The sequence below is a fragment of the Palaemon carinicauda genome, chromosome 28 (genome assembly GCF_036898095.1).
Source record: "Palaemon carinicauda isolate YSFRI2023 chromosome 28, ASM3689809v2, whole genome shotgun sequence".
Classification (NCBI taxonomy): domain Eukaryota; kingdom Metazoa; phylum Arthropoda; class Malacostraca; order Decapoda; family Palaemonidae; genus Palaemon; species Palaemon carinicauda.
In genome coordinates, this window is record NC_090752.1 from 51,862,312 (window position 1) to 51,877,311 (window position 15,000).

Genomic DNA, 15,000 nt, shown 5'->3' on the forward strand with positions numbered 1-15,000 from the left:
CTGGTAAAGAAGTAGTTTGGAAATATAAATGTAAATAAATATATCCATTCACTTTGCATGAGGTTTGTCCTTATTTTAGTATTAATTCATGGAAAAAATTGTTATTTGAAAAATGACAAATTTCACATTTTTCATTGAATTAAAAATTTTTTATGACAATGAAATGATTCGGATATCGTCATTGAGAGAAGATATATGATTATTTTAAAATTGGTGGAAGTAAATATTTTCAAAAATATATACGGTTTTTTCCCAAAAATATCTTCATATCATGGAGATTAAAATCATTGATATGTATATATATATATATATATATATATATATATATATATATACACATTATATATATATATATATATATATATATATATATATATATATATATATATATACATATATATATATATATACAGTATATATATGTACATATATATATATATATATATATATATATATATATATATATATATGTATACAGTATATATGTATATATATATATATATACTGTATATATATATATATATATATATATATATATATATATATATATATATATATATATATATATATATATACAGTATATATATATATATATATATATATATCATAAAAAATAAAAAATAAACATATTTAACTGATTTGATAAGATGTTTAACATATTTTCTTTGATTCAAGTTACCTTTCAGATGCAGGACGAATCAGAAAGAAAAGTGATAAACTCTAGGGGATATTTACATAATGTTTGACCAACATCCTTATCTTGACCTGCCGTCGACCAGACCTTTGTTAGTTATAATTCCCAGATTAAATGGTGTAACTCTTTATAATAAGGATGCTTGGTTATCTTAAGGGACAAATTTAGTTGTCCTACATCTTTAGGTTATCATATGGGCAATCATGCTGGAAAAAATCCTATATTCATTTATAATTCCTGTCATACAAATATACAGTACCCGTTTCTAATCCACTGTAGGACAAAGGCCTCAGAAATGTCCTTAGTCATGTCTGGGGTTTGGCCAGTTTTCATCGCCGCGCTGGCCACTACAGATTGGTGATGATGTGAGATTTTCGTCTGATCGTTCACAGCAAACCACCCTAGTACGGGTGGCTCAGACTAGTACTGCTTTGCTGATCATGGCGATACGCAAACCCTTTCACCACGTTAAGTTATCCCCACTCACGCCAACTTATAAAGAATGTTCGGAAATTATATAGAATTCCATCATCTATTTGGCTTATGGACTTGTGCATAATATCACACTGCTTCTAGAATAGATACTTGGTTCCAAACGTTCTGTCTGTCATTCGTTCTTAGGATGATAGAATAACGCACGAACAAACACTACGGTGGGTCGTAGGTTCGCCAGGACACCAGCCACTCGTTGAGATACTACCGCTAGAGAGTTATTGGCTCCTTTGATTGGCCAGGCAGTACTACATTGAATCCTTCTCTCTGGTTACGGCTCATTTTTCTTTTGCCTACACACACACACCGAATAGTCTGGCCTATTATTTACAGATTCTCTTGTCCTCAAACACCTGACAACACTGATATTACCAAACGATTTTTCTTCGCTCAAGGGATTACCTACTGCACTGTAATTGTTCAGTGGCCACTTTCCTCTTGGTAAGGGTAGAAGAGACTCTCTAGCTATGGTAAGCAGCTCTTCTAAGAGAAGGACACTCCAAAATCAAACCATTGTTCTCTAGACTAGGGTAGTGCCATAGCCTCTGTACCATGGTCTTCCACTGGCTTTAGGTAGAGTTCTCTTGCTTGAGGGTGCACTCTGGCATACTATCTTATTTCTTTTCCTCTTGTTTTTTTTTAAGTTTGTATATGAAAGATCTACTAAAATGTTATTGTTTTTTAAAATGTTCTGTTTCAATTGTTCATTAATTCTCTATTAGTTTATTTATTTCCTTATTTCCTTTTTCACGGAGCTATTTTTCCCTGTTTGAGTCCTTGGGCTTATAACATCCTACTTTTCCAACTAGGGTTGTAGCTTAGCTAATAATAATGATAATAATAATAATAATAATAATAATAATCACCCCCTTCTCAATCAAGACCTATTAGTAATGATTGTAGATTGCTCCTTCTAACAGGTACCAGCGCAGTCGATATGAGAGACTATAAATCGTCATTCCAATATATAGATTAAGCTGCTGTTCTTCAAAGACGTCTCCATGGGCATCTGGTTGGGCTTCTCAACGAAGATGGTGACGTCCCTGACTGGTGAACGCCAGACTGGGGTTCGAGTCCCGCTCAAACTCATTAGTTTCTTTGGTCACTACAACCTCACAATCCTTGTGAGCTAAGGAGGGGGGCTTTGGGGGAGCCTATAGGTCTATCTGCTGAGTCATCAGCAGCCATTACCTGGCCCTCCTTGGTCCTAGCTTGGGTGGAGAGGGGACTTAGGCGCTGATCATATGCATTGACCTGTTCGATAGGACAATGTCTCAGTCCCTTGCCTCAACCATTCATGAGTGGCCTTTGAATCTTTAAACCTTTAGATGGCTGCTTTTAATTTCCCTTCTTAGCAGTTTTCTTTGATTATTTTTTCCAAATGACCTTATCACCTTCCATGATCATGTTTCTATATACGTTTTTTTCTATTGTATAATTTTATAGAACTATTTTGTCAGTCTTTGGTATTTTTGAGGTTTGCTTGTGTTTCTTCTTTCCATGGGGATTCTGGTCTGTTGTTTGTGACGTAATTAATCGCAAGTTTTACCATGAGTTCTGCCATAATAATTATTGGCTGTAAATGGATACCTCATAGCAAGATAAAAAAAAATAATCTGATTGTTATAACTTCGCTTATAGTTGAACATCTTTTGTTATTCGATTTTTTTCCTAAAAGGTCAGGAAATTCCTTTCTTGTATAATAGTGTGTATTTACATATTTGCGACCCTTATGTATAGATTACAACAATAAATAATTCAAAGTGAAGTTGAAGTAACAGAAGGAAATAACAAAAGTGAGACGACGTTCCAAAACAACAAACATAAGTCAAGCGACGGTGATCCATAAATAATCGAGGCGGGAATTGCTTGATACGATACACATCCTGGCGTCCTGGAATCGAGACAATTCCGCACGATTCCGGTTCTTAACCGCAGGCTGGTGCGTATGGGAATCCATTTATAGAGCAGTAATAGGATAAGGAGAAAGTGGTTGCCGTGTTGATAGAGGTCGATGTTATAGTGTAGGTGGAGGAACTGGTGGTCCAGACGGTGAGGGCGATACGACCCTTTCGGTCCTGGTTCAGGGCGCGGCCCTCAGGACCTCCTTCGGGGTCATCGAAGGTGCCGTCCAGGAGTAATTTACTGGAACAGAAGAAGGTGAGACTCAATTGGAGAAATGTGGATTACAGACTATGACAGAGAGATCAAAGATGTAAATCTCCTCGGTGGTCTGTGGGTTCTATTTTTTTTGTTCACAGTCTCAACTATTTTATTTTACTACCCTTTTTCAAAAAAAAAAAAAAAAAAAAATGATGATGACGGATGGTAGCTAGAATTAAGTTACAAGCTTGCTACTTTGAATATTATGTGAATGAGATTAATCAGATTCTGGACAAAAGACTATACTGTATTTCAACAGAATGCTCTATTGCAAGTGCATTTAAGATAACTGGAGGGTCCTATTCATCAGAAACATCTGACAGTTCATGTTAAAGATTTATCTTTTTACTTCTTTCACTTTTCAAAACCATCTGATTCCGGCAAACTCGTCTGTGCAAAACCAAGAAATCGTTCGTTCGTTTTAGATTGCCTTGCCTTATGCAAGACACGGGCTCTTGCGTTGGCAGCCCGTAAGACTGGCATATATACACATAGCTGGTATAAATTGTGTGTTCTATTAACAAAGATTTGTAAAGGTAAATTTGAAAAGAAACTTGTGCCTCCATGTGGTCAGAATTACAGACTGCAGGATTGGAAGGGTCAGACAATCTACAACAATAACATTTGGTCAGTGAAGCTAATATGCCTTGAAATACATCTGAAGTTGAATGTGGAAAGGAAAGGGATAGGGGGAGTAGAAGGAAGTATCACACAAATTAGGTAAGGTTAAATTGCAGATGACATTAAACTTTAATGCCTTGTGGTACTGAGATGGTGTGGGCATGTGTTTAGAATGGATGGTGGGTAGGGAGTGAGGAAGGCTTGGGAGGAATCTGTTAGAGGGAGAAGATCAAGAGGGAGGCAGAGAAGTAGATGGCGAGATGCGTGGAAGGATGATATGGAGAGAAGAGGTAGGGTGGAAGATGATGCCTTTGATAGAAGGCATTGGAGAGGGCGCATCAGACAACCGACCCCTTAATGTGGGGATAACGGTGGGGAAGATGAAGAAATAATCTAAGAATTAGATCGCAAGAAAAGGTTAAGATTAATATGGAGAGAAGAGGTATGGTAGAAGAGAATGCCTTTGATTGAAGCCATTGGAGAGGGTGCATCAGGCAACCGACCCTTTAATGTAGGGATAAAGGTAGGGACGATGAAGAATACTCCAAGAACTAAATGGCAAGAAAAGGTGAAGGTTAATATGGAGAGAAAATGTTTGGTGGAAGAGAATGCCTTTGATAAAAAGGCATTGGAGAGGGCACATCAGGCAACTGACCCCTTAATGTAGGGATAACGGTGGAAAAGAAGAAGAATAACCCAAGAAAGAGCCCAGTCTACTTACTCTTCATCGAGAGAGGCCTCTAAGAGCGCATTCTCCGGCTTCTGCCGACGAAGTCTCCTCTTCTGGCAGGCGAAGGTAGTCGTGAACAAGTAACAAGTGTACGGCTGCACCGAGGTGATTGTGGTCAGGGTGATGGCTGTGCGAGTCGAGTAAGCAGCCACGATACGGGCGTCGTTGGCGTCTCTTCCTGCGAATGTTCGATGAAGGAGATTATTCAGGATTCGAACAAGTTTCGATCAATTTGATCGACGTAATATTATTATTATTATTATTATTATTATTATTACTAGTTGCTAAGCTGCAACCCTAATTGGAAAAGCAAAGATGCTATAAGCCCAGGGACTACAACAGGGAAAAAATGCCCAGCGAGGAAAGAAACACGGAAATAATTAATTGTTTTAAGAACACTAACATTAAAATAAATATTTTCTATATAAACTATAAAAAATTAAACCAAATAAGATAGAACGGTGTGCCCGAGTGTACACTCAAGCAAGAGAACTCTAACCCAAGACAGTGGAAGACTATTGTACAGAGGCTATTGGTTTGATCGAGGTGATAGGGAGTGAATTGGGATCTCGATGCGTTGGGAAGTTTGATTAAATTATGGGTATATACAGTAATATATATATATATATATATATATATATATATATATATATTTATACACACACACACACACACACATATATATATATATATATATATATATATATATATATATATATATATATATATATATATACATATGAGAGAGAGAGAAAATATACAAATTTACATAAATTACTAAACGAGCACTTATCAATCTCAAAGTGTTCAGACTCAATAGTATTAACAAATAATGCAAACGACACACAGGACTCACCATGACAAATTACCACAAGGAGGACAAAGACAGCTATTGCGAGAGACTTCATTCTGGAAATATACATCAAGAACACATTAACACAAATAAACGCAAAAAAAGTACATGTGAGAAATATACATTGGAAAGGTTCTCATAATCTAAGCTGCAGGTGTGAGAAGGTAGTGTGCTGTGTATAAGAAATTACGCTTCTGTTCACCTTTTCCGACTCAATTTTGAAAGCTGCTAGTAGAGAGAGAGAGAGAGAGAGAGAGAGAGAGAGAGAGAGAGAGAGAGAGAGAGAATATATATATATATATATATATATATATATATATAAATATATATATATATATATATATATATATAGATATATACAGACACACATATATATATATATATAAATTTATATGTATATATATATATATATATATATATATATATATATATATATATACATATATATATATATATATATACATATATATATACAGTATATATATACATATATATACGTATATATGAATACAAATATATATATATATATATATATATATATATATACATATATATATATATATATATATATATATATATATATATATATATATATATATATATATATATATATAGCCAGAAGGCATAATTATCCACGAAGAGATCTCAATCTTAAATCTATATCTCTTAGACTTAATAATCTTGTGGTTTCTATTTGCTTCTAGCAATACTTGCTTCGGCGGTCAACAAAGTATGCAATCGTTTAAACATTCTCAAAAGTGATTTTACCAATGTACCCGAAGTACATAACAATACCAAGATGTCTAGAAATGATCCTGTTTAGAAATATGTACAGTTAGATACAGTAATTTCTGGCACACCTCGGTCTAAGGAAATACACCATGTCCCCGCCCCCTTACTGCGTGGCGAGTAACCAAACAGATACTGTAGAACTCATTGCGCAGTTAGAATGTAACACGCTCTGTAGATGTACCAGAAATTCCTGTGACCAACCGTACATTAGGAAATTGGACTCTGAGGATATCGTATCATTTATGTCAGGAGAGCTTCCTTCTGAGGGGGACAGGACATATCCTTAAGAATATTTTCTAGAACGTTTAAATGTGCAACCTCCGATCGTTCGACCTAACCCGAAATAATGACAACTTCATAAGCACCGGGGGACATTTGTGAAGAATATCAACATTCATCTGGGACTTTTGTCTTCAGGATGTCAGATAGAAAAGTATTTTGATGCACAGAAGGAATTCGGGGGACACAGGTTTTATGAACACTGACTCAAAGGAATAGTTTAGGGAGTCTTAACGATCTCATTGCTATAGCATCATAACTATTTATTTCTCCTACGACCTTCATATATTTTGTCCTTTGAAATAGATGAATTTGTCTCTTAATCTCCTAAAAAAACCGAAAAAGCTACAAATCAAAATTTTTGGCTTAGGTGGGCACTTAAATACGTATACGGACGTTTTGATACTGAATCATGTTAGAGGACGTGTAGAGGACAAAGAGATAGATTTTCGAAAAGCAAAATTCAAAGATATTGTCAAACGTGACTGGTAGGAAGTCGAGTTCACTGGAGGGTCTTGGCAGAATAAATGACTATTGTGAAAGAGTAGCGTAATATTCATTAAAAGTCTATTATAAAAGCCTTCATTCATACAAAAATGGTAACGATTATAACGATAATCATGATAATGAAAATTGAAAAAGTCACTTGAAAAACCTCCAGCCTAACAAGAAACTAACTGATACTGTATACACGCCCAGACGAAGGATTTCTGAGCCATCTGAGCCAAAAGTTTCTTTCAATAAACTGGAAACTCTCTTAAAACTCAAACACAAACTCGCACCTGGCTAATGCATATGGTAAACTCGCAACAAAGAAGACGGTGTTGTATCGTCTGAAGTCGCTTTTATACTTCTCTGGCAAACCCTGATATATTGCACTTTCAAGAAGAATTTCCTCTTACTGGGGAAAAGCCTTTAAAATAAACTGGTGCCTTACTGCTGATTATCAAATGGATAACTATAGTTGCTTTATATTATTTCCTTATATTTTGAGATTAATATTTAAGGCATTTCGTAATTAAATGTGAAAGGGAAAATAGATAAAAATGAATAAACAGTGTAGAAAGAAAATTAAGGAAATACTGAACCAGGAAACTCTTGCTGATCTTTCTGACGGTCCTGAGCTGGCGGGTGAAATTGCGCTGTTCATTTAAATTTTAAGCTTGTGTCGAGTTAGACGCTGTCTTTATTTTCTTCTTTGTCATTCCTCCAGTTACTTAAGTTTTACTCATCTTTCTCCAAGAAAGCAAAATAAGATAATGCTGGAGTTAAAGTGAGCAAATCGGATATCATTTCTGAATTTTCGAACACCACAAATCTGGTTTACCGTGTAGATTTTTTTTTTCCACGCAAGTCTTTACCATTACTGCCACTACATTTAAACCAGAATGGACAATAACTATGGACCCAAAATAATTTAATAGCATGTACGTGAGCATTTGAAAATAAAGTTTAAGATATATTTTTGATACATTATTGTCTGGATTCTCTGATCCCGAGGTCGTTAAGAGAATCCAGACATTAATGTATAAAAAATATATGCCTTATTTGAATATGAAAAACACGTCTAAATGTGCAAAATTTATCATATATATATATATATATATATATATATATATATATATATATATATATATATATATATATATATATATATATACATATATATATATATATTCAAATAAGCTATATATATTTTGATATATTAATGTCTGGATTCTCTTAACGACCTCGGGATCAGAGCCCCAGGCGAAATCTCACAAAGACAAGAGCTTGGCTCCGGCCGGGAATCGAACCCTGTCAGAGCCCCAGGCGAAATCTCACAAAGACAAGAGCTTGGCTCCGGCCGGGAATCGAACCCTGTCAGAGCCCCAGGCGAAATCTCACAAAGACAAGAGCTTGGCTCTTGTCTTTGTGAGATTTCGCCTGGGGCTCTGACAGGGTTCGATTCCCGGCCGGAGCCAAGCTCTTGTCTTTGTGAGATTTCGCCTGGGGCTCTGATCCCGAGGTCGTTAAGAGAATCCAGACATTAATATATCAAAATATATATGGCTTATTTGAATATGAAAAACACGTAAAAATGTGCAAAATTTATCATATATATATATATATATATATATATATATATATATATATATATATATATATATATATATATATATATATATATATATATATATATATATATATATATATTTACACACAGGTAAAATAGTCACGCGAAGAAACGAGATGAGGAAACAGATAGAATAGTGTGCCTGACTGTAAGCTCAAGCAAGAGACCCCTAACACAAGACAGCAGAAGACCTAGTCTGGCATTACCCAAAACTAGAGAACAATGGTTTGATATATCCATCGACTTGGTATTAAATGGTTTTGATAACTATGAAATTATTTGGATATTGTCAATGAGAGAAGATATCTAATTATTTTCAAATTGGTGCAAGTACATTTTTTCAAAAATATCCTCATATGCTGGAGAATGAAATATGATATATATATATATATATATATATATATATATATATATATATATATAATATATATATATACATATACATATATATATATATATATATATATATATATATATATATATATATATAGAAGGGGCTAGCGTTCGATCCCAAGTATGAGGTAGAAATTTATTTCTATTTGAACACGATGTTGTGTTGATATTTATCCATATTGACTCATTAGGGGTAATTTGAATGAATTACTACCAATTGTGTCACGTGGTGGCCCGGGGAATTGGGTAAAACTCGCTGGTAAGAGACTGATGTCTCGCCAGGTAAATCCTCGGACAGCTGTTAGCGTCAGGTTCCAATTCTATTTATGGGGTCTCGTGACATGGTTGGTTTCGACCTGGCCTTTCATTAGAAGGGGCTAGCGTTCGATCCCAAGTATGAGGTAGAAATTTATTTCTATTTGAACACGATGTTGTGTTGATATTTATCCATATATGTATATATATATATATATATATATATATATATATATATATATATATATATATATATATGTAAATATATACATATATACACGTATATATATCATAAAAGATTTCTTTTTTGTAATATGTACTGTTTTTTTCTCAAAAATATCTCCATATGATGGAGATTGAAGTTCATTGATATATATATATATATATATATATATATATATATATATATATATATATATATATATATATATGTATATATATAATGTATATACATATATTTATTGCTGTCTCACAGGATTTTCTATACAGGAGAGGGGGTTCCCAGCTCCCTCGTCCCGTCCCTTTTAGTCGCCTCTTACGACACGCAGGGATAACGTTGGCGCTATTCTAATTGTTTTATGCCCCCGCGGCCACAGGGGGCATATATATATATGTATATGTATCTATACGTATACACATATATATATATATATATATATATATATATATATATATCATAAGAGATACCAAAAAATAAGCATATTTAACTGAATTTCTAAGATAATTATCGGATTTTTTTTTATTTAAGTTAACTTTCAGATGCAGGACGAATCAGAAAGAAATATGATAAACTCTAGGGGATATTTATATAAGGTTTGACCAACATCCTGACCTTGAGATGCAGTCGACAAGTCCTTTGCTAGTTATAATTTCCAGATTAAATGGTGTAACTTCCTTATATAAGGATGTTTGGTTATCTTAAGGGACAAATTTAGTTGTCCTACATCTTTAGGTTATCATATGGGCAATCATGCTGGAAAAAATCATATATTCATTTATAATTCCTGTCATACAAATATACCCGTTTTTAATCCACTGTAGGACAAAGGCCTCAGAAATGTCCTTAGTCATGTCTGGGGCTTGGGTAGTTTTCATCGCCGCGCTGGCCACTACAGATTGGTGATGATGTGAGATTTTCGTCTGATCGTTCACAGCAAACCACCCTAGTACGGGTGGCTCAGACTTGTACAGCTTTGCTGATCATGGCGATACGCAAACCCTTTCACCACGTTAAGGTGTCCCCACTCACGTCAAATTATAAAGAATGTTCGGAAAACATATAGAATTTCATCATCTATTTGGCTTATGGACTTGTGCATAATATCATACACCTTCTAAACACTTGGTTCCAAACTTTCTGCCTCTCATTCACTCCGAGGATGATAGAATAACGCACGAACGTCCGAATAAACACCACGGTAGGTAGTAGGTTCGCCAGGGCACCAGCCACTCGTTGAGGTACTACCGCTAGAGAATTATTGGATTCTTTGATTGGCCAGGCAGTACTACATTGAATCCTTCTCTCTGATTACGGCTCATTTTTCTATTGCCTACAAATACACCGAATAATCTGGTCTATTCTTTACACATTTTCCTATCCTCATACACCTGACAACACTGTAATTGTTCAGTGACTACCTTCCTCTTGATAAGGGTAGAAGAGACTCTCTAGCTATGGTAAGCAGCTCTTCTAAGAGAAGGACACTCCAAAATCAAACCATTGTTCTCTAGTCTAGGGTAGTGCCATAGCCTCTGTACCATGGCCTTCCACTGGCTTGAGGTAGAGTTCTCTTGCTTGAGGGTGCACTCTGGCATACTGTTCTATCTTATTTCTTTTCCTTTTTTTTTCAAGTTTGTATATGAAAGATCTACTAAAATGTTGTTATTGTTTTTTTAAAATATTCTGTTTCAATTGTTCATTAATTCTCTATTAATTCATTTATTTCCTTATTTCCTTTCTCACGGAGCTATTTTTCCCTGTTGGAGTCCTTGGGCTTATAACATCCTACTTTTCCAACTAGGGTTGTAGCTTAGCTAATAATAATAATAATAATAATAATAATAATAATAATAATGATAATAATAATAATAATAATCACCCCCTTCTCAACCAAAACATATTAGTAATGATTGTAGATTGCTCCTTCTAACAGGTACCAGCGCAGTCGATATGAGAGACTATAAATCGTCATTCCAATATATAGATTAAGCTGCTGTTCTTCAAAGACGTCTCCATGGGCATCTGGTTGGGCTTCTCAACGAAGATGGTGACGTCCCTGACTGGTGAACGCCAGACTGGGGTTCGAGTCCCGCTCAAACTCATTAGTTTCTTTGGTCACTACAACCTCACAATCCTTGTGAGCTAAGGAGGGGGGCTTTGGGGGAGCCTATAGGTCTATCTGCTGAGTCATCAGCAGCCATTACCTGACCCTCCTTGGTCCTAGCTTGGGTGGAGAGGGGACTTGGGCGCTGATCATATGTATATATGGTCAGTCTCTAGGGCATTGACCTGTTCGATAGGACAATGTCTCAGACCCTTGCCTCCCCCATCCATGAGTGGCCTTTGAATCTTTAAACCTTTAGATGGCTGCTTTTAATTTCCCTTCTTAGCAGTTTTCTTTGATTATTTTTTCCAAATGACCTTATCACCTTCCATGATCATGTTTCTATATACGTTTTTTTCTATTGTATAATTTTATAGAACTATTTTGTCAGTCTTTGGTATTTTTGAGGTTTGCTTGTGTTTCTTCTTTCCATGGGGATTCTGGTCTGTTGTTTGTGACGTAATTAATCGCAAGTTTTACCATGAGTTCTGCCATAATAATTATTGGCTGTAAATGGATACCTCATAGCAAGATAAAAAAAAATAAACTGATTGTTATAACTTCGCTTATAGTTGAACATCTTTTGTTATTCGATTTTTTTCCTAAAGGTCAGGAAATTCCTTTCTTGTATAATAGTGTGTATTTACATATTTGCGACCCTTATGTATAGATTACAACAATAAATAATTCAAAGTGAAGTTGAAGTAACAGAAGGAAAAAACAAAAGTGAGACGACGTTCCAAAACAACAAACATAAGTCAAGCGACGGTGATCCATAAATAATCGAGGCGGGAATTGCTTGATACGATACACATCCTGGCGTCCTGGAATCGAGACAATTCCGCACGATTCCGGTTCTTAACCGCAGGCTGGTGCGTATGGGAATCCATTTACAGAGCAGTAATAGGATAAGGAGAAAGTGGTTGCCGTGTTGATAGAGGTCGATGTTATAGTGTAGGTGGAGGAACTGGTGGTCCAGACGGTGAGGGCGATACGACCCTTTCGGTCCTGGTTCAGGGCGCGGCCCTCAGGACCTCCTTCGGGGTCATCGAAGGTGCCGTCCAGGAATAATTTACTGGAACAGAAGAAGGTGAGACTCAATTGGAGAAATGTGGATTACAGACTATGACAGAGAGATCAAAGATGTAAATCTCCTCGGTGGTCTGTGGGTTCTATTTTTTTCTGTTCACAGTCTCGACTATTTTATTTTACTACCCTTTTTCAAAAAAAAAAAAAAAAAAAAAAAAAAATTATGATGACGGATGGTATCTAGAATTAAGTTACAAGCTTGCCACTTTGAATTTTATGTGAATGAGATTAATCAGATTCTGGACAAAAGACTATACTATTTCAACAGGATGCTCTATTGCAAGTGCATTTAAGATAACTAGAGGGTCCCATTCATCAGAAACATCTGACAGTTCATGTTAAAGATTTATCTTTTTACTTCTTTCACTTTTCAAAACCATCTGATTCCGGCAAACTCGTCTGTGCAAAACCAAGAAATCGTTCGTTCGTTTTAGATTGCCTTGCCTTATGCAAGACACGGGCTCTTGCGTTGGCAGCCCGTAAGACTGGCATATATACACATAGCTGGTATAAATTGTGTGTTCTATTAACAAAGATTTGTAGAGACAAATTTGAAAAGAAACTTGTGCCTCCATGTGGTCAGAATTACGGACTGCAGGATTGGAAGGGCCAGACAATCTACAACAATAACATTTGGTCAGTGAAGCTAATATGCCTTGAAATACATCTGAAGTTGAATGTGGAAAGGAAAGGGATAGTACCACACAAACTAGGTAAGGTTAAATTGCAGATGACATTAAACTTTAATGCCTTGTGGTACTGAGATGGTGTGGGCATGTGTTTAGAATGGATGGTGGGGAGGGAGTGAGGAAGGCTTGGGAGGAATCTGTTAGAGGGAGAAGATCAAGAGGGAGGTAGAGAATTAGATGGCGAGATGCGTGGAAGGATAATATGGAGAGAAGAGGTGTGGTGGAAGATGATGCCTTTGATAGAAGGCATTGGAGAAGGGGCATCAGACAACCGACCGCTTAATGTGGGGATAACGGTGGGGAAGATGAAGAAATAATCTAAGAATTAGATCGCAAGAAAAGTTGAAGATTAATATGGAGAGAAGAGGTATGGTGGAAGAGAATGCCTTTAATTGAAGCCATTGGAGAGGGTGCATCAGGCAACCGACCCTTTAATGTAGGGATAACGGTTGGGAAGATGAAGAATACTCTAAGAACTAGATGGTGAGAAAAGGTGAAGGTTAATATGGAGAGAAAATGTTTGGTGGAAGAGAATGCCTTTGATAAAAAGGCATTGGAGAGGGCGCATCAGGCAACCGACCCCTTAATGTAGGGATAACGGTGAAAAAGAAGAATAACCCAAGAAAGAGCCCAGTCTACTTACTCTTCATCGAGAGAGGACTCTAAGAGCGCTGCCTGCGGCTTCTGCCGACGAAGTCTCCTCTTCTGGCAGGCGGTGGCCTGCGTGAACAAGTAACAAGTGTACGGCTGCACCGAAGTGATTGTGGTCAGGGTGATGGCTGTGCGAGTCGAGTAAGCAGCCACGATACGGGCGTCGTTGGCGTCTCTTCCTGCGAATGTTCGACGAAGGAGATTATTCAGGATTCGAACAAGTTTCGATCAATTTGATCGACGTAATATTATTATTATTATTATTATTATTATTAGTTGCTAAGCTGCAACCCTAATTGGAAAAGCAAAGATGCTATAAGCCCAGGGACTCCAACAGGGAAAAAATGCCCAGTGAGGAAAGAAACACGGAAATAATTAATTGTTTAAAAAACACTAACATTAAAATAAATATTTCCTATATAAACTATAAAGAATTAAACAAAATAAGATAGAACGGTGTGCCCGAGTGTACCCTCAAGCAAGAGAACTCTAACCCAGAACAGTGGAAGACCATGGTACAGAGGCTATTGGTTTGATCGAGGTGATAAGGAGTGAATTGGGATCTCGATGCGTTGGGAAGTTTGATTAAATTATGGGTATTAAAACTGCTACACGAGAAATCACTATAGAACGTTTGATCAACTTAGGTCTACTGTACACCAAGGCATACAGTACATAGAGGTTCATCATATCATTGTCTTGGGAGTAAGATGCTAAAATTAACTATTCCAATCTGGGAAAAAAAATTCAAATTTTGAATCAGAAAATTTGTGGATTTAGACTGGCATAGAAAGACCTTAAACAGACGGAAGTGGAAGAACAAGTCTGAGGTCTTTGTCCTGCAGTGGACTAGCAACGG

The 15,000-nt window shown here is 36.1% G+C and overlaps 2 protein-coding genes across 3 annotated transcripts in view; both read right to left on the minus strand.

The window, feature by feature from the left end:
- Positions 1-2,883: 2,883 nt before the first annotated feature.
- LOC137622031 (uncharacterized) lies at positions 2,884-7,482 on the minus strand. Its single transcript, XM_068352513.1, has 4 exons — positions 7,407-7,482; positions 5,557-5,609; positions 4,692-4,878; positions 2,884-3,331 (listed from the first exon to the last, which is right to left on the minus strand). Exons 2-4 carry the CDS (start codon positions 5,606-5,608, stop codon positions 3,115-3,117), a joined length of 456 nt encoding a protein of 151 aa, XP_068208614.1. The 5' UTR covers position 5,609; positions 7,407-7,482; the 3' UTR covers positions 2,884-3,114.
- A 4,871-nt stretch (positions 7,483-12,353) lies between these two features.
- LOC137622033 (uncharacterized) overlaps positions 12,354-15,000 on the minus strand; it is an 8,890-nt gene continuing 6,243 nt past the window's right edge. For both annotated transcript variants that reach the window (XM_068352515.1, XM_068352514.1), the window contains exons 3-4: positions 14,134-14,320; positions 12,354-12,787 (exon numbers count right to left, since the gene is read on the minus strand). In XM_068352515.1, coding sequence (XP_068208616.1) covers positions 12,571-12,787; positions 14,134-14,320 — 404 coding nt within the window. In that variant the 3' untranslated portion in view covers positions 12,354-12,570. The remainder of the gene's footprint in view (positions 12,788-14,133; positions 14,321-15,000) is intronic.